This window comes from Pelmatolapia mariae, linkage group LG22, assembly GCF_036321145.2.
Source record: "Pelmatolapia mariae isolate MD_Pm_ZW linkage group LG22, Pm_UMD_F_2, whole genome shotgun sequence".
Lineage (NCBI taxonomy): Eukaryota > Metazoa > Chordata > Actinopteri > Cichliformes > Cichlidae > Pelmatolapia > Pelmatolapia mariae.
In genome coordinates, this window is record NC_086245.2 from 30,003,985 (window position 1) to 30,022,272 (window position 18,288).

At 41.7% G+C, this 18,288-nt stretch overlaps 1 protein-coding gene across 2 annotated transcripts in view; it reads right to left on the reverse strand.

The window, feature by feature from the left end:
- The window catches only part of arid1ab (AT-rich interactive domain 1Ab), a 55,480-nt gene extending 37,892 nt beyond the window's left edge, over window positions 1-17,588 (reverse strand). For both annotated transcript variants that reach the window (XM_065471301.1, XM_065471300.1), the window contains exon 1: window positions 16,285-17,588. In XM_065471301.1, coding sequence (XP_065327373.1) covers window positions 16,285-17,181 — 897 coding nt within the window. In that variant the 5' untranslated portion in view covers window positions 17,182-17,588. The remainder of the gene's footprint in view (window positions 1-16,284) is intronic.
- Between the last annotated feature and the right edge of the window lie 700 nt (window positions 17,589-18,288).

Below are 18,288 nucleotides of genomic sequence, written 5' to 3' on the forward strand. Positions count from 1 at the left end.
GCGAAAGATGAAAATATGCCAGTAACCAGTATTCTATGGAAATAATTTGGCATTGCAAAAATGATTAGAACTATATTTCCTCATGAATAATATATAACAGATTTAAATCAATAAAATTTACACTAAAACCAAGGATATCAGTATAAATGCACTCATCAAAATGTATTACAAACCCCCTCATCAGAATCACTTCAAGTCTCTGAGGTGTTTGTTTGCAGGCAGAATCTCACTAAACTCCTGGCACATTGTTCTTGACTCGACGTGACTTAAAGGTTTACAACAAACCTTCCTCACACAGAAGCCTTAACTATGCGTGCTGGATTACGTCTCAAGCCACAACACGGTACTCTCTCCTTTTTCTGCTCAGTCATCTAATCAATTCTGAAGGAAACGCTTCCCCTCCTTTTTTTCCCTCTGTTCCATAAAAAAAATAAATAAATAACTACAATTAGCACATGGCTAATCTGCATAGAGGGAAGCCAGAGCACTCTTGGCAGAAGAGGTTGCACGGAGTATATTGTGTCATGATAACAGGGGCTGCTGGTGGATATAGCAACTAGTCAAAAGCGCGTGTGTGACATGGGGTTGGGGAAAGGGATTTGTCAGGCACTGGGGAGGGTGAAGTGGGTGGGGCAGAGCTTGAGTGCAAAGCTGGAGTCTATGGGGCCAAGCAGAGCAGATGGACCGAGGGGGGGGGGGACTGCTGCTAATTTAATCCGCCACACAGCCACATGGCCTTGACTCGGCACACACACACACACACACACACACACACACACACACACACACACACTACTGTTCTGTGTTAAAGCCCTTGGACATGCAAACACACTACAGCAACAACACATGCTGGCTACGGCCCCCCTCAGACGGTGGCTACGTCATACAAGTCACATCCATAAAGAGAGGATATCCTGCTCTTTATCACCAATGTCAAGTCAGAGGCTAAGATTTGTTTCTAAGGGTCCGTCAGGTGAACCTGCGCAGCGAAAACTGACCCCACGTTAATGCCGGCACTCACGTTCACAGTGGGAGCTGCCCAGTGTGACCCGACTTCACTGTTTAAGCTCCGAACACTGTCGCTGTACAAGTGAAGGGTTAAGCACTTTCCTCCACAGTAAGCGACTGTTTTCCTCATCCACTTTCTCTAGTGACATTTTTACAGCTGTGTGAGGAGTCATGCTGGTAACACTTCCCTTTAAACGCCCATACAGCAGACAGAGGACCAAGAACCTAGGCTGAATATTAAACCTCTTGTCTTTATTTATTTAAATGGTATAGCAGCAAAAATTGCCGTTACATCTACTGTATTTTCCGCACTATAAGGCGCACTTAAAATCCTCAAAAATCGGTAGTGCGCCTTATAATCTGGTGCGCCTTATCTATTGTGGCTGTGTTTACTGACCTCCAACCGATTTTATGTGGTACATGGCGCTCAAAAATCTGTCAAAAAATGTTTTAGTAGGACTTTGCTAAGCTACGAAGCCGCACTGCTTGATGGATTGTCTGAGCATTATGGCTACCGTAGTCAGGAGCCTCGCGACTCATGGTAATCTGGGTCCATCCGCGTCAGGTCCCAAAGTCAAACGAACACTGTGTAACTTCTTTCATCTTTAATAAAATGATCAGTGTTGCTGCTTTACCAGGTGTAACAATTAAGTTTAACATCCAGGCATCCATGAAAACAGAATTTATTCAATTTAATGGAGTTAGAAGTTAGCAGGAAGTTAGCAGAAAGTTAGCTCGGTTGTTTCGCTAGTTATCTAAAAATGATATATCATGTTCTGACTGAGAGATTTCTGGAAAAAAATAAAACGTACAGCTCTGCTATCACTTCCAACATGAATGAAGACAGAAAACTACACAATAGTGACGTTTGTAGGGTTACTGAAGTTAGGCTAGATGGTATATAATGCTGTGCTAGTGATCGCTAGCGACACAGCTATGTTAGCATAACACAGTGAACCTGGAGAATGAATGCTAACTCTTTTCCACTTGATAAAAGTTCCCGATGTTTTTTTGACAAATGCAATCGCATGGAAAATTGCTGTAAACGGACCAAACTTTAGTAGGAGAGAACAGCTGAGATAATCCAGCCACAATATGAGATTAGTCATTAATGTAAGATAAGATAACCTTTATTAGTCCCACACGTGGGAAATTTGTTTTGTTACAGCAGAAAGTGGACAGTGCAAAGTTACATAGCAAAAAACACTGGAACAACATATACTGTTGTTCCAGTGTTTATAGAGCCGCTACCAGAGAATTCAACATTAATGAATCAATGGTATAGAAGTGGAGGAAGCAGGAGGAATGAGTTGAGTAAAGTTTGACTTATCTGACTGTTTTGTTTCGTTTAATGCGCCTTATAATCCGGTGCGCCTTATGTATGAAAACAGACCCGTTTGTCAACAGTGCGCCTTATAATCTGGTGCGCCTTACGGTCCGAAAAATTCGGTATTATTAGATTTTCATCCATTTACACCTGTAGGGATTATTTTATTCTCAATTCACCTACTCATATGTTTATGGGTGTCATTAATGTGGAAATAATGCTTAAATTAACTATTCCCCCATCTGGAACATGTATAGTTTTTGATTTCGGTGGTAGTCATCCTATCTTTTATGCAAGGGAAAAAACCAAAATCATCATAAAATATACCTAAACCGTATATTTCATTAACTCACATCCAAATAAATTTGATGACTTGTTTTAGAATTTCTAGCCTTCATCGCTCCCAGAGTACAAAACTGTTACACGTAAGCAATCCTGTCGCTGGCTAAGCTGCTTGTAGCTGTCCTTGAGTGCATTCATTGGCTCCCTGTTACATTCAGAAGCAAATTTAAAGTCACTGTAAATCATCCCAATAGAGCACTTCACTCTCAGACTGTTGGCTTATTTGTGGTTCCTTAAAAGTAGAATGGGAGGCAGAGCCTTCAGCTTTCAGGCCCCTCCTCTGTGGAACCAGCTCCCAGTTTAGATTTAGGAGACAGACACTGTGCACTTTTAAGATTAGACTTAAAACAGATTTTTTTTTTTTTTAAATGATACAAGACAGTGACAAAATAGCACCAAACTTGGAGAGCTGGATTTAAAAAATTTTCCACCTAAAAATTACTTGGAATATAATTTAGCTAGCTGTAATTTTAACCCATTTCCATTCCTACTCTTTATATGTGTCCTAATTACATTAGACCGTAATATGAACTGATCTTGATGTTATCCATGTTTTGACATCATTTAGCATTTATTAAACTAAGGCTATATTGATTAGTATAAAGAAAGTCCTTCTTATAAAACCAAAACAACAAAAAACATTCATATTCTTCAACGTGACATATCAGGAAACGCAACATCCTGAAACCAGAACTCAGGTCTCACATCAGCACAGTACAGACATTTTTTTCAAGTAATATAAAAACGCAACAGAAGCTTTATGCCAAAAAAAAGTTGCACTACAGCAATGACCAATCATACTGATTCATTTAAATAAATGATGACCAAGACCTGCCCCAGGCTGTAATGTTAGTCCCATTTGGATATCAGTATCTAAGGGCTAATTACATTTTGGGAAACCTTATTAAAAATTCTTATTACCTTAATAATTCATAACATTATTTAAATCAAATTAAAAGACAAGTTTTAAAATTTTCCCAGGGGTGTTAAAAACTGTGCGATCATTATAATAACTGAACCGAGCGCCAAACACAGCAAAGTCCCAACTCCAGCGTAGTAAACAATTGAGAGTGCTTGTTCAGAGGAGCTTAAGGAAAGCTTAAGCAAAGCCTACCAATGTGTCCAAATAGTTGTGGAAAAATCTATACCTGTAAGCTACAGTAAGCAAGCTAAGAAGGAGGGGCACATTCTCAATTAAACAATTAAGTCTTAGCTTTCCAAATGCATCAACCTCTACTTAGTGCTGACCGCTGCATGACTCTGAATAAAAGCAAGCACGAGGATTGGGCTGGGTAGAGGGGGCGGCAGCCGGCGCCTGCTGGTGCTATCATCCGTACTGAGCAGAGGCAACAGCACCCTACACACCCAGATGTTCACCCAGCTGTTCCAAAGAACTCAAAAGCTGTTCTGGGAGGAGAGGAAGAAGGGAACTCGTGCACTCGGATGACAAAATCTGCTTTCACATCTCCGCGAGATGAAGGAAGAAGTGAAGCCTTTCCAGGGTTATTTAAAGCTTAGAAGAACAACAGAGGCGACAACAGAAAAGTAGGAGCTAGGAAAAAAAACAAGGCGCTGCTCTTGCATGAATTAGGGTTGGGTTAAAAGGCATAAAGGAAAACACTGCTGCTTAAAAGGGACCCTTTGCATTTCTGGGCACTTTTATTTCCAATGACAAGCAGCCAAAGGTAGATGTCGCATATATTACAGGTATTCCTGGGTCTGTTAAAATAAGGTTTGATAGCAGAACATTTGTAAAACCTTAAAGACTAGTCAGTTCTTTCTTTAGCTTCCACTTTACTCTGACATTTAACAATCACACAGGGAGAAATAAACCGTGGCGGCAGCACAGACAGCAGTGTCTGCACATGCTGCTCTGGAACTCTACTTTGTAGCTTCTGAACTTTCAATTGCATTTGGGGAACAAATACTCAGATAATAACAACTAAATTGCTCGTCATCCCACCAGATCATGAGCTCAGACAAAAAAAATGGGAGATCTGGTAACAACTCAACCTTAAATCTATTTTTTCAAACTACTTCTCCCAAGATCAAGATCAAGCGAGGTATGGATAGATGTCCCCTATTAGCAAGCATGGCAATGGTGGGGAGGAAGAACTCCTGTTTAACAGGAAGAGACAACTGGCAGAACCAGGCTCATGGAGGGGCAGCCATCTTCTGTGACAGTTTGAGAAATAAGGAGAAATTCCAGACATAATAACAACAGTACAAGTGGTTTATATGGCGAGTCATCCACGCATTTTGAAGGAAAGTTTGTTCATATCCGATTTAAACATCCACACTCGAGATGGAAAGAAAAGCTCAAGAGATATGGTTTTAAAACAGGTATAATTTGACATATTTCCAAGCGAAATCATCAAGAAGACCTATGAATATGGTGTGACTGTCAAACTGATGAGTTCTTAAAGTTAAAGAACCAGTAGGCACCACTCAAACCCTAGTCATGTGCTATTAAAGATAGCGGAATCTGAAACACCTGGCTTTCTGACAGTATGTGTACAGAAGGCAGGTCAAAACTAAGCAAGGCTGTCAGTAGTTTTATTAATGTTGAAAAGCTTTGAATACTTTAATTACTTCCAGTTCCCCTGTCTCAAAGTGGTTTGTGGTTAGATTGCAGAAATATGATCTGTTGCTATAACAATTATTAGACATTTTTATGCTAAAACATATATGTTAATACACCATGAAATTTGAAGCTAATATGTGTTAAATACAGGAGCTTAATCATGTTTCTGTTAAATGAATACAGCTGGGGTGTTACGTTAAAGCCCAAACTTGGCACAGGGTTTCCTGTGACTGCACTTATCCTGTTACAAAAAAGAAAAAAGAAAAAAAAAAAAGCATTAATTCATTAAGTCCAAGACTAAACAAAACATGCTAACAACGTGTCCGTTAAAAGTCATTGGCCAATGTGTGTCTGCCATTCTGCTGCGACTGCTTTCAAAGAACTAAAACCATGACAGCTTTCCATAGTAGGACTTCACTAACCATTGCACGACCAAAGGTAGTTAGAACTGTACAGAATCATGATTCTGCACAGTTGACCAAAATGTTACTTGACCATAACTTTAAAAATAAGAAACTCAACTCATCAGTACCAACATGACAGTGGCGACTGGCACATGTGAGCGACTGTTTACTGATGATTAACAACATAGCTGTGAGGTGCTAACTGGTTCCCACACTGTACTGATAGACACAGTGTGTGTGTGGCTCTCCAATTAGGTAGATCAGAAAATCTTTCTGTTACCACCCAGTACAAAAAAAGCGTAGGAAAACTCCCTGACCTGTCAGTGCAATGTTAAGGTTTGGTGGTACAAGAGAGTGAACACTGGCTGTGACTCCCAGCTGTCAAACTGTCAGGCCAAACATATATTTCCAGGTGACAGCGGCTGTGTCCCAGGAGTGAGACAAGGTGAGGAGAGTTTGGATGGGAGATCAGCAGGGCTGAGAGCAAGCCAGTGGAAAGAGTGCAGCATGTGGTGAGAAACAGCAGGCAGCAAACCAGATGTTCAACATGCAACAGTGGCGTAATAGAAAGTAATACATGTATATTGCACCTTTGTTGAAGAACTTATCAACACACTGTTAAACAGAGCAAAAGGCAATTTGAAAATGCATTTTTACTTTCAAATCAGGTTTCAAAAAAGCACAATACTGAACTAATTTAAACTACACTAAGCCCACCTTGACTGTGAAACATAGCCAAAACATTTCTTCAATTATAACCTGTGAAACAATTTGAAACTTAATGACACATTAACAATTACACAGCAGCCCTTAGAATATTGTTAAAATGTAGTTACAGTGGACACTCATTCTGTAAAGCACACCGGCGTGGCTTGTTGAGTACAGTTCAAGAGTGGCACTGGCACTCTGGTCACACCAACACTTTAACGGGAACGCTCATGGAAGAAAAAGTGGTCTCTGCTCTCCTCTTCTGCTCAGAGATAAGCCACTCGATGGGTTAGCGGGCACAGCAACTCCTCCAATGCTCTGTCAGCATTGGAGGCAAGACAGCGATCGGTTACATCACGTTGCCGAGGCTCAGCAGGCGCTGCCGAGAAGGATGCTTATTCAGGCTGACCATTGGAACCCTGGACGACCCATTACGATAAGTGTGTCACTCACTAGTATGCCAAAAATACCCTGGCTGCTGAATGAGGCGAAGCCACTTAAGGACCTGGCTGGGTCACTGGCTGCCTCATGGTTAGAGTCACAACTCTGATGCTGACGTCAGACACTCTGTCAACATAAGGAAAACATGCCTGGTCATAATCTGAATCACAGACGGGTCATTTTAATGAAATAAAAGGGGTTTTGTACTTTACAGCAGGGCTTTCTAGTCTTAAAATAATCTAAACACATACATAAATAAAGCTAGACAGCTGTAAAAAAAAAAAAAAAAAAAAAAAAACACAAACAAAAAAAACTGTTCTCAACACGCTTCAAAACAAATGAGAGAGAGTAAACTGGAGTGGTGAGACCGTTGGGGTTGTTAATTTGCACTCTCCTGTGGGTAGAATCGCCTCTCACATACACGCTCATGCAAATGTCCAGGTAGAGAGAGAAATATGTCAACGCCCGTTACTGTTCTTTCTACAGCCATGCCACCACAGGTATCACCAAAGCAGCGCAATCTTAGCAGCAGCCTGGCACCAACCTGGCACATCAGAAATCACCCGCTACACAAGGCAGAAACAACACTGCTAGTAAACTGCTTCTTCTGCTTGTCCCTGTGCAACTTTGCACCTACTGAGCACTGGTTGCTCATCCATGTGCCCAACAAACCATCAACCAAACAGGCTGCTGATACCTGGTACAGGAACCAACTGTGATACTGAACTGGAACGTGGCCTGTTTTTATTGTAAAAGTGTATGATATTTATTTTATGTCAAGCAACAACAAGTACCTTACTTTTAATAGCATCATTTTGAACTTTAAACAGGGTCTAAGTCAGACTCCAGTAGTAAGAACTGTTCTGATGTCAGTTACTGCTAAGGTTGTTGCTACTGATTATGTGCACTGTCAATTAAACTGTTAAGTAGATTACTTTACTGCTCTTTGACACTACAGATTATAAAGCTTGCCTCTTACATTTCCAGACACAAAAGTGACATTTAAGTTTTATCTCACCGACAGTCCAGAGGGGATTCACTTCAAGGCTGCCAACTAATCAGTTATTTCCTCTATCAGACACTTCATCTTTTCATCTACAAACTCTTAAAAACTGTCAAACATAGCCGCTTTGTCATAGTCCAAAACCGAAAAATTGTAGTTGTTAACATGAAAGACTAAGAATGTGAAAAAACAGAAATGTGGAACCAGTTGCTTAAAAAAATACTTTATCTAGCAGAACTGTGTGCATGTCAAAGTATCCAGCAGTGACTCTCTGAAAATATACCTAGACATTACAATTACAAAGCAGTTACACAGTGTGCAACATATACTCCCTATGATCAGTTATTGATTTGAGAATGCACAATATGCCCTCTGTTTGTTTGCTTGTTTTCACCAAAGACTCAGATCAGATCTCCTTTCCTTCGTTGGGAGTTATTTCAGATCTTATTGTGGTCAAAGATAGATTAAGCTTAGTCTGCATTTTTTGAAGTGCACAAAGACAGAGTGAGAAAGAAACACCCAGTGCTACCTAGAATTCTGGAGGTTTGCTAACAAGTTCTTTTCCAAGACTACTTTACAGTATATTGATCTTTGTCAGAGTGATCAAGGTCCACTAACCTATGAAAGTTAACAAATTATTTTTGTTGTTGTTTTAATTTTACTATAAACTGAATTTTCTATATAACAAAATATGCTTTGTAGCAAGACTAAAAGTCAGACTCACACAAAATTAGAAATTGCAGGTCACACAATAAAAAAAAAAGAAAATGACTGTACTAACATCTGAAAAGTTCAACCAACTGTATTCGTTGAAAAAAGATAAATGATCATTAATTAGAACAGTTAATACTACTTTCTATCAACTAATCTGTTTGTTAAAGGCAGAAAATCTTTTTTTCTCAGATATTTGCTTCTGATGTTGTAGCTTTTTATTACCTCACTGTTACACATTTATTTTCTATCAATTACTAACAGAATTTTTTTCCCCTCAAACATGGGGCTTTCACAGGATTTGTCATTTCCACAGCTTTGCTTTTATTGACAACAACGAGAAAACAAACAAACAAAAAAACCCCTGTGAATATCACATTAGGCAAAACAGAAAACGAGGTAATGAAGAGCGGGCACAATTACAACTCCAGCTCACATCACGGCCGAGTTCCACAAAGGAAATGAAGGTAGAAAGATCAGCAGCGTCTTGTGCCCTTATATTCCTTTTTCCCCTGCTTTATAGATGAGCCATTGGCTTTTTTCCCCCCTTTGCGGAGATCAAAGGTGAGAGCTGCATGAAAGCTGGGAGGAAGCATCATTCTCTACCACAGAGTATCAACAACTGCACCCATTTAAAGGTTAACCACTTTATTCCATAAAAAACACACACACCATACGTCATGTAAATGAAGTCTGTAGTCCCACACAGGCCCAGAGAAGGATATTACTATGCTAATCCGAAGCATTTTTAGAAGGTAAATGTCAAAAGAAATGAATTACCTTTACATTCCAGCACGCCCTGATGCAATAGCCCAAGCCTGACATTTGTCCACGAGGAGCTTGTTTTTCCCAGTGTATTTTCAATTGCAACAAAGAGGATACAATTATTCAGATCAAGTCATTTCCACCATGACAGTGTCTGTATTAACCTTTTGAGTCATTAAACCAAAGACTCCCAACACAAACTGTTTTAGAGACAACTTGAAATCAATAAAGTTTGGGAGATGCCGGTGGAACAGCAAGGAGCTGAGAAAAAAAAAAACAAACAAAAAAAAACAAAACACTGAGCTGGACCACACAGCTGTGTGCTGTGGCTGAGAGAAAAAAAAAAAAAAAAGAGCGATGTTAGTAAAGAAAGACGGATGGCTGGTGACACGTGGAGTAAGAGCAGGTCAGAGGATCCTGAGGCAGTGGCAGACACACAAACACACAACAACCACGTAACTGCTGCACTTTACACAGAAATACACACAGCTGTCAGGGGCAGACGAAGATCATTCACAAAACACCACCACCACCACCCCCTCCCCCGGGTATCACTGACACCGTTTCTCCCTCATACACACACACACACACACACACACACTATTCAGTCTCTCTCTCACACACACATACACACAAATACAGTTGCCAGGAGGCAGCATGCTGTCCATGAGGCCTGTGGAGAATCATTACTCAGCAGAGCAGACTAAAGAGCCGAGAGTGAACTTCCTTTTCGAATGCTCAGTGTTCCTCTTCTCCACGGCACCAAGCCCTATTAAACAGGGGTCCAAACAGTAGTGGGAAGTTGCGCTGTGTGTTTTCTTAGAACTGGGAGTTGTGTTTAGTGAACAGGAACAAAACAGAAACTGCTGGCCCAGCTGTCAAAGACTAGCATTAGGCTCTCAAGCGACTGAATAACGGTAGATAGTGTGCTATACAGTGATGTGTATAAACAGTCTGTATCTCAGTGGTGGTACTCCTGTCAATGGCTAAACTGAGGCAACTATGCACGCTTAATTTTAGGAGAGATAATTTTCCACAAATTCAAGAGGCTGGACCCAAAAAAGCTGGCAAAGACTGAAATTAAACTAGTCACTGACGCTATGGAAATATTCTCTTATCTTCACTTATTTTCTAATTCAAGTTTTAAGTGGAAAAAACAAACTAAAAAAATAACTCAAACCAAATGCAAATTAGAATTTTCTCAGCAGCAAACAATGTCATTACAAATTCCCACGCTCTCAAACAGTACATACAAAAATAATAATAACAATAAATCCAAGTTAATCTACAACTTTGTTTATTGTGCTTTGTCATTATTGGTTAATTAAATAAACTAATAAATGTGTAATTGTGGCCTTACTCGTGCAAAAGGGAAACTTTTTGAACATTTCTGGTGATGGTGGTGGTGGGAGGTGGGGGACACACCTGGCGTTACACGATTAAAAAAAAAAAAAAACAAAAAAAACCAAACAAACCCACTACAATCCACTTCAGAGTATTTGTTTGTGTGCAAGGTGTTATGGAAACCCATAATATGAGCCCTTATCCACCATTCAGTTAACGCATTAATTCATCTTGAGCAGGTGGCCCAAGGCAGGTGAGTGGCTTGTTTAAAAAAAACACAACAACCCAAAAAAAAAACCCAACAGCTGCTGAATTATTACCAGAGCCACCAATTAAAAGGCTGATCGAGCCACTGCTAATGACAGAAGAGCTGAAGCCTTTAATAAACTCTGCTGAAATGTAGCCGGCAGCACTTCAGCAGAGGGTAGCCTGTGAAAAACTGACCTGAACTTTGGTCTACCGGCTGCCACATCAAACTCTGCAGTCAGACATCAAACATACAATCTCCCTGACTAAACATAACAAGTATGTAGCAGTGGCCTCATGTGACATCCCTTTGCTATGATTTGAAAACAGTCTGGGTCCCACGCGTGTTTATTTGCCCTTAGTGAAAGGTCCTGTCCTCCACACACCATGTCTTAGATCATATCCATTAAGGTAATGTGTTCTCTGCACCTGGACCACTGACATCAAGACAAACTCTTGTAGAGTTCAAGTTACTGTGAGTCTGCTCAATTCAGTTACACTAATGATAGTTTGTCAAAGCCCTTTTGCCTTCTGCTAAAATACAGTCGCTGCTACCTTTACATTTGCTTAACAACCAAAAAATGTTCAATTATCCTCCAGCTTTCCAGCAAAACCTTGGATTCTTTTGCAAGGAATTGCTCTGAAGGCTCATTAGCCCATTGGAAAAGCATCCACGGATTTAAATCCAATGAAGGAAAAGTATTGGATTAGACATCAGTCTTCCTGTGGAAGAAATTGAGAAAATACAAGGCTAAAAGGACATAAACGCAAACAAAGCTAATGCATTCTCAAGCTAAATCATTCTAGTAACAAATTTTAACTCATCATAACTTCTGTTTGCATATTTTAATGATAATTCACTGCTTTCACTGGGGGTGACTGCTACCAAAGAACACTTAGCAATCCATGTGCAGTATTTTTTAAACCCATTTTAGGCTACGTTCACACTGCAGGTCTTAATGCTCAATTGCAATTTTTTGATCAAATCTGATTTTTTTTTCTGCTTATTCACACTACAAATAAAATGTGACAGCAAACGCGCTCTAGTGTGAACCCTCAAAGCGGCCCGCATGCGCAAAAGAAGACGTCACACACAACGCGCTCTGTTTAGACCCAGACCAAACAGTATTATTTGACTGATGGCCCTTAATATAAAGACTTGTTTCGGACTCTACGTTTCCCAATTTTGCTTTAAGTTATAAAGTTATTTTGTTATTTACATATGGCCTAATAATTATCCTTATTGCTGTTTTGAGAGGAGCGGTGCTTCAAAGGATAGTTGCAGATTTCTGTCAGAGTCTGCAGATTATACAGTACAAATAAAATGTTCACGTTTCTCCAACGTTGTCTTCCCAACAGTTTCACCGGATGGCCAGGAAGCGTTCACGATGTCTTCTCTGGCGCTGATAATTGGCGTCTGTCTTGTGTCAGTGACGTAAAAGATGGATTTAATGCGACATGACCATTCAGCAGCAGTCGCTTTCTAAAACATCAGATATGTATCGGATTCAGTACCACATACGAAAGTGACCCAGATCGGACTTGAAAATATTGGATTTGTGCTGTTCACACTGTCATACCATGATCGGATAAGGGTCGCATAGAGTCAAAAAAGTCGGATTTGATGCGCTTTCGCCTGCAGTGTGAACGTAGCCTTAAGAGTTTGACACCCTCTGGGAATTAATTGCAGCATTTCACATACACTTAGCTGTAGAGGCACATAACAGTATCTCATTTTGAAAGTTCACCTACTGCTAACCAACAAGCACTGACCAGTACCATTTCCTGGCTGGACAGTTTGCTAAGGTCACTGCTATTTAGCTGTCAATTTAGTGCAGTAGAGGCACCTGCATCACAGGTTCACACTAAAGTGACTGTCCAGCATTCAACGCACCTCCAGAGCAGAACAAGGACCACTGAGACTTACTGGAGAGGCAGCTGAGCATATCAGGCAGTGTTTCCCTCAAATGCAGATTGCAAAGCAAGGTCTACTGATGCTGGCTTAGTGGACTAAGCATGGTGAAACATGAACCAGTTCTCCACGAACTCCAGTGTCTGGTTAGAGCTGCCCTCTAGCTTATGGTGGTTCTATAGAGCAAAACAAGAACTACAGCTGGTGTGGTTTAAGACTGTGGAGTTCTGTCAAACTACAGGATGTGACACTGCAAACAGCGGACCGACATCAAGGACCAGCACAGCAGGCACCTAACCACCCTACCCAAGGGTGACTCTGGTCACTACCATTAAAAAGAATGGATAAAGTAATAAAAAGATACACTAGGGCACCCTACATTTGGGCAGCTTGCCCAAGTATAGTCTATGTGTGGGAAACACTTCAATAACAAGGTACTTGGCAATTAAAATATTTACAGCTGAGCACCTTCTATAGCGTATTTAATAATTAATTAGGCTCCCCCACAAATATCATTTGAATCAGTTAAAGATGTTGTGCTAACACAATCTATCACCAACCACAAACATAGCAACAAATTCCAAGAAAGGTGGCAGGGCATTTCTTTGACACAATCAGATATGATAGAAAATATAAAAAAGGGTTATTTGAAGTTCATAACTCTCAATCTGACACCCTGAGTACTACGTAAACCTGATGAATGCTCAGTTTAGAAATGAAAGAAATGCCATTTAGACACACTGACACTTAGAAAAATGTGCAAGGTTTTCTAAAATATATTCAACTGAAAAGAAATAAAACGAGATAGGATTCAGATGTGCGCTATTTAATATATATGCAATGTCAGGAACGTAATCTGCATGTATCTAACTGCCGACATCCAATATTTATGCAAGTGATGTAAATATGGCAACTCTACAGCAATAAAGGCTGGACCCTGCTGAAATTGAACTCATCCACCCTGACAGCAGCAATTCCCAGTTTGCCTAAATTTAAAGCCGTCCCCGGGCACAGACACTATTCCACATGCTGGAGGTGACAAACTGAAAGTAAAAAGGAGCATCCTAACTTTCCTGGAAACAGCAGCGAGAGGCCCTCCGGAGAAAGATGGGCGCACTCAGCGCGACACCCCTCATCCTTCCTGGAATATGTGGGGGGGTTTTGTATAAAGCGACGGCGATAAGCAAACACGGCCCGTGTCCAATTGCTGCGGAATATCTGGGTGTTTGTTCTAAAACACACTGAACCGAGCACTTCTGCGGCCACTCTACAACTGTGCACCATCCAGCTCTAAGTGCCAGCAATTTAACTTGTTGTGGATGCAGCGAAAGTGGCAATCAAAATGTGTGAAAAGCTGTCGCCTTAAAAGTTTAAAGCAACAAGTGGTGGGTTCACCTCTCTGGATGAAAAGTCTGATGAAACATCTTTTGGTGGGAAATAAAAAAAACAGCCCATCTATCACGTTTCATTTACAAAAGCCACGTGCAAAATGTTTTGAGAAAACGGACACTGAAAGTAAATGAGAATACAGAAGAGATATAAAAATGTTGCTTTTTAAGCAAATGTCAAATAAAGAGTTTAATTTTATGCCTCCCGCAATTCTGTATGTACACAGATAAAGCATCCTTCTGTGGCCTATATATGTTTAATTAATTAAGCCAAAACCCACAAAATATTCTCAAATGCATCCAACTCTACCTACCTACATTGCCTATGACACATAACTGTAGCATAAAACACTACACAAGGGGCCGTTATCTCTTAAGAGAAAGATGTAGGTAAGCACTGTTGACATACTCTGCCTGTGGAAGTAAATTAGGCTACCTGCCGGGAAGAAGAAGAAGAAAAAAAAAGCTGTGACACTTGGCTGACACCTTGCTTGCTTGTAAACACAACTGCAGCCAGTTAGGCTCCATCACGTGGCCACAAGACTTTCAGGGCCACACCAGTCTCCTCAACTCCTGATCTGGAAACAGCACAGAACACAGTTGTAGGAGAGGGGCTATATGACCACACCTACTCTCTCTGCTGTTCTGGAGTCAGTTGACTTGAAGGAGCAGTGCACGCTGTGTACCCCCCTCCCCCCACAAGCAAAAATCGGGAAAAAATGAAGAAAAAACCCCCCCCAAACTTTACATGCGAGGTCAGTAACAGCAAAGCAGTGACTGAGCACGTGCCAGCGTTAATCACACAAATAAAAACAACGGTGAATCCACATCACTACATCATCATGCAAATTACTGCAGTGGGAGGAACTGAGCAAACTGTATTCTCAAAATGCTTTCACAAATAAAATGCAACCAAATCATAGGTTAGCATTTACAGATAAATAAGTAGTCTTTGTGTTTTAGATTTTTGTTGATATCACTAGAATAATAAATATGTTTTTACAATTCTTTCTAATTACACGACCATATAGCTGCATTCAAAATCGCTCAAAATGATAATAAATACAACAAAAAAAATCAAAAAAGAGAGGCAGGGACTATGTTTTCTTTACGCAGTGGAGGAACACTGGGCAGAGGGGGCTGTTTTTCTGCAGCCTTCCATTAGATGCAATTATAAATGGCCGAGAGCAGAGGGATGGGGGAGCCAATCAGATCTCGGCTCGCATGTCAACCTAAGACCAACTGTCTCCTGGCTCTGACAGCAGGATTTTACCTCCATAATTCAAATCCCAAAGCAAAGGCAATCTGCACTTTGCCAACTCCGAGCGCCGGGGCCGTGTTTACAGGCGGCACATGGAGGAAAGAGGCAGAGAAAAAAAGACAGCGAACCGAGTCGAACCGATCCCGCAATGAATGAAAACCCTCAAGTCGAGACGAATCAATCGCGGTCACAATCACACTTTGATCCGAGTAAACACTTTATCGGGATGGAATTGTTGCCATTCACCCGACTCTTGAGACACATCTCTACTCCGGCCTGCAGCGGCTTTTTAACAGACACAGCGCTCTTTTTCTTAATGATTATGCAAATGTTATTTAACGGCAATCGCTGTCATTTGCATCTTGTTTATCGCCTCGACAGCCACTGACACAACTTTTGATAGCACCGGAGGGAGCTCGGCACCGAAAAGAACCGGACTCGCTGCGGATTCTCGCACAAATGACAGCGGTTACAGCACTGACAGCGAGGCTAGAGCAATACCGCGAACAAATATCACCTCATCTCCCTGCACACACGCACACACTTTCTCCCCGCTAACTCTTGCTCTACTTAGTCAAACTCTTGCCCTGTACCAAGCAGGGACACACACCGATACCCACGTCTCGGAAAGTTGTTTCTGACGGAATATGCGGCTTCTTTCTCTGTCTAAACACTATTGCAGGGGTGGTATTGGGAGAGAGAGAGAGGCAGCCATTTTAGAGCTCTTGCTACATAGACAATGGCTGGTCCAATGCAATATTCAACTCTACAGTGCTTTTTCTCAGCGACTGAGAGACTTTAAGTCAGTCAAAGTGTGTCAGTGCAGTGAGTGAAGTTTACCTGATTTCTGTTTGGAGGTTGTCCAGTGTTTCCCGGGCTCATGGGAGGCGGATGGTGGGTCCTTTGTTGCCAAGCCGGATGGACCCCACCATACTGACTGCTGCCCATATCCCCTGGTCCCTTGTTGGCCCCCTCCTGATTGTTATAGTCTCCTTGGGGATAATTCGGGTAGCTCCTGGTAGGGCTGGGGGATGTCAAAAGCTGATTTAAAGTTGGCGTAGACGTAGGTTGTTGGTTTCCCATGTTATATCTCTGATTATTATAAGAGGCAGCCATAGCTGTGGTTCCTCCTGCTGGCTGTTGCTTGCCTGGCTGCCCCCCAGCCGGAGGCTGGTTGTTACGCGGGGAATTCATGGCCCCGTATCCCGGGCCCTGGTAAGAAGTCCTGTTCTGGAACGGGCTGTAGTTGTTGTAATGGTTGGGGTAGCCGTGTTCGTGTGAATTAGGGGGGTAAGAGTCCATCATGCCCGGCCCCGATGCAGCTGCCATGCCAGGGCTTTGTTGTCCGCCATGTTGATGAAAAGGGGCCCGGGTGTAGTGCTGGTTGTAACCGTAAGGAGGTGGAGGAAAGGGGCCCGGGTGGTGGTGTCCCATCCCCGGATGGTTATTCCCTTCGGGCCCGCCTGTATCATTCTGATTACTGCTATTATTATTTACCCTGGGTAAATTCCCGTTGCCGTTCTTCATGTCAGGATCCCCTCCTCCCCCAGCATTTCCAGCATCGGTCCCGTCCTGCAGCTCCTTCTGCCCAGGAGATCCGCCGTCAGGTCCCGGTTCCTTATTTTCATGCTGTTTCTCTCCCGGTACCGACTCCTCCTGTGTGTCCCGATCCGGCTTTTTTAGTTCGGATGGCGGGCTAGTGTTGAGAGTGGCGACGCTAGCGACCTGAGCGGCCATGATATCCCTCTCTCTCTCTCCCCCACTCTTTCTCTGCCTCTCTCTCAGCACGGCGACTCACACACAATCAAACTTCGAATAACCATTGAATATAAATACAAGTATATTTATAACAACGTACCCGTTGTCCCGGTTCATTCCCCCCTTTTCCCTCCGCCCGGACCGGTATCCGGTAATCCACCGCGACTCCGTTTAAAGTTAAAACAGAGAGGGGAAAGTTTGTGAAAGAAAAAATGTATAAATACAGAGCCAGGGAAGTGAATTTAACCGACACAAGTGAGTGTGTGTGTGTTGGAGGGGGGCCTTCTGTTACAGAACGAGAGCGCGAGCTAGAAATCAACCAAACCAGCACGAGGCTCCGCGAGATACAGCCATCTTACCGACATGTCGCGAGAAAATAAAAACCCGGAGCGGAATCTACAGCAACTGGATTCGGACTGCTTGTTCCCTGTTGTTTATACACAAGGAGAGCCGTTATTGAAGGTCTAATACGCTTTGAACTGAGCGCATACATAAAACCGTCGACGTATTCGAGAAGCGGTGTTTGATAGCATAAAGTGCCAGCCGTACAGAGGGTAATTAAATGACGCAAATTAATAAAAAGCTAATGTCTCCTGGAGAGATGTTTATTTAGAAAATAAGTTACAGTAATTCTCTGTGCTCTTTCATTTTAAATAGGAATTCATCAATATGCGTTATAATATAATACATAATATAATCCTAGTAAATAAAACACGATTTTAGTTGTATGCTTTTATACTGGGGATACTACCTGCTACGATACACGTAACTTTACAAAGTAGATGTTGAATAGCTCTGTTTGTCGTTACAAATAACCAGAATTTCCCACATTTCATTTTTACTTCAAATATCTTTCAAATAGCCACGTGCTTGGTGCTCATGGTCTTTCTTTATATATCTCACTGCTAAATACTGACTGTTTTGTGTTATCAAAACACTTCTGCCGTCCCTTCTTTTGCCATACTATTTTTTTTTTTTAAATTTCAGCCACAACTGTGCAGTTCGTGCGTAAGCTGTGAGGCTTCTGTTACATTCATTTGTGGGTTTCTATCAGCTGGTGAAAGGGGTGGAACAAAATAGGCTACA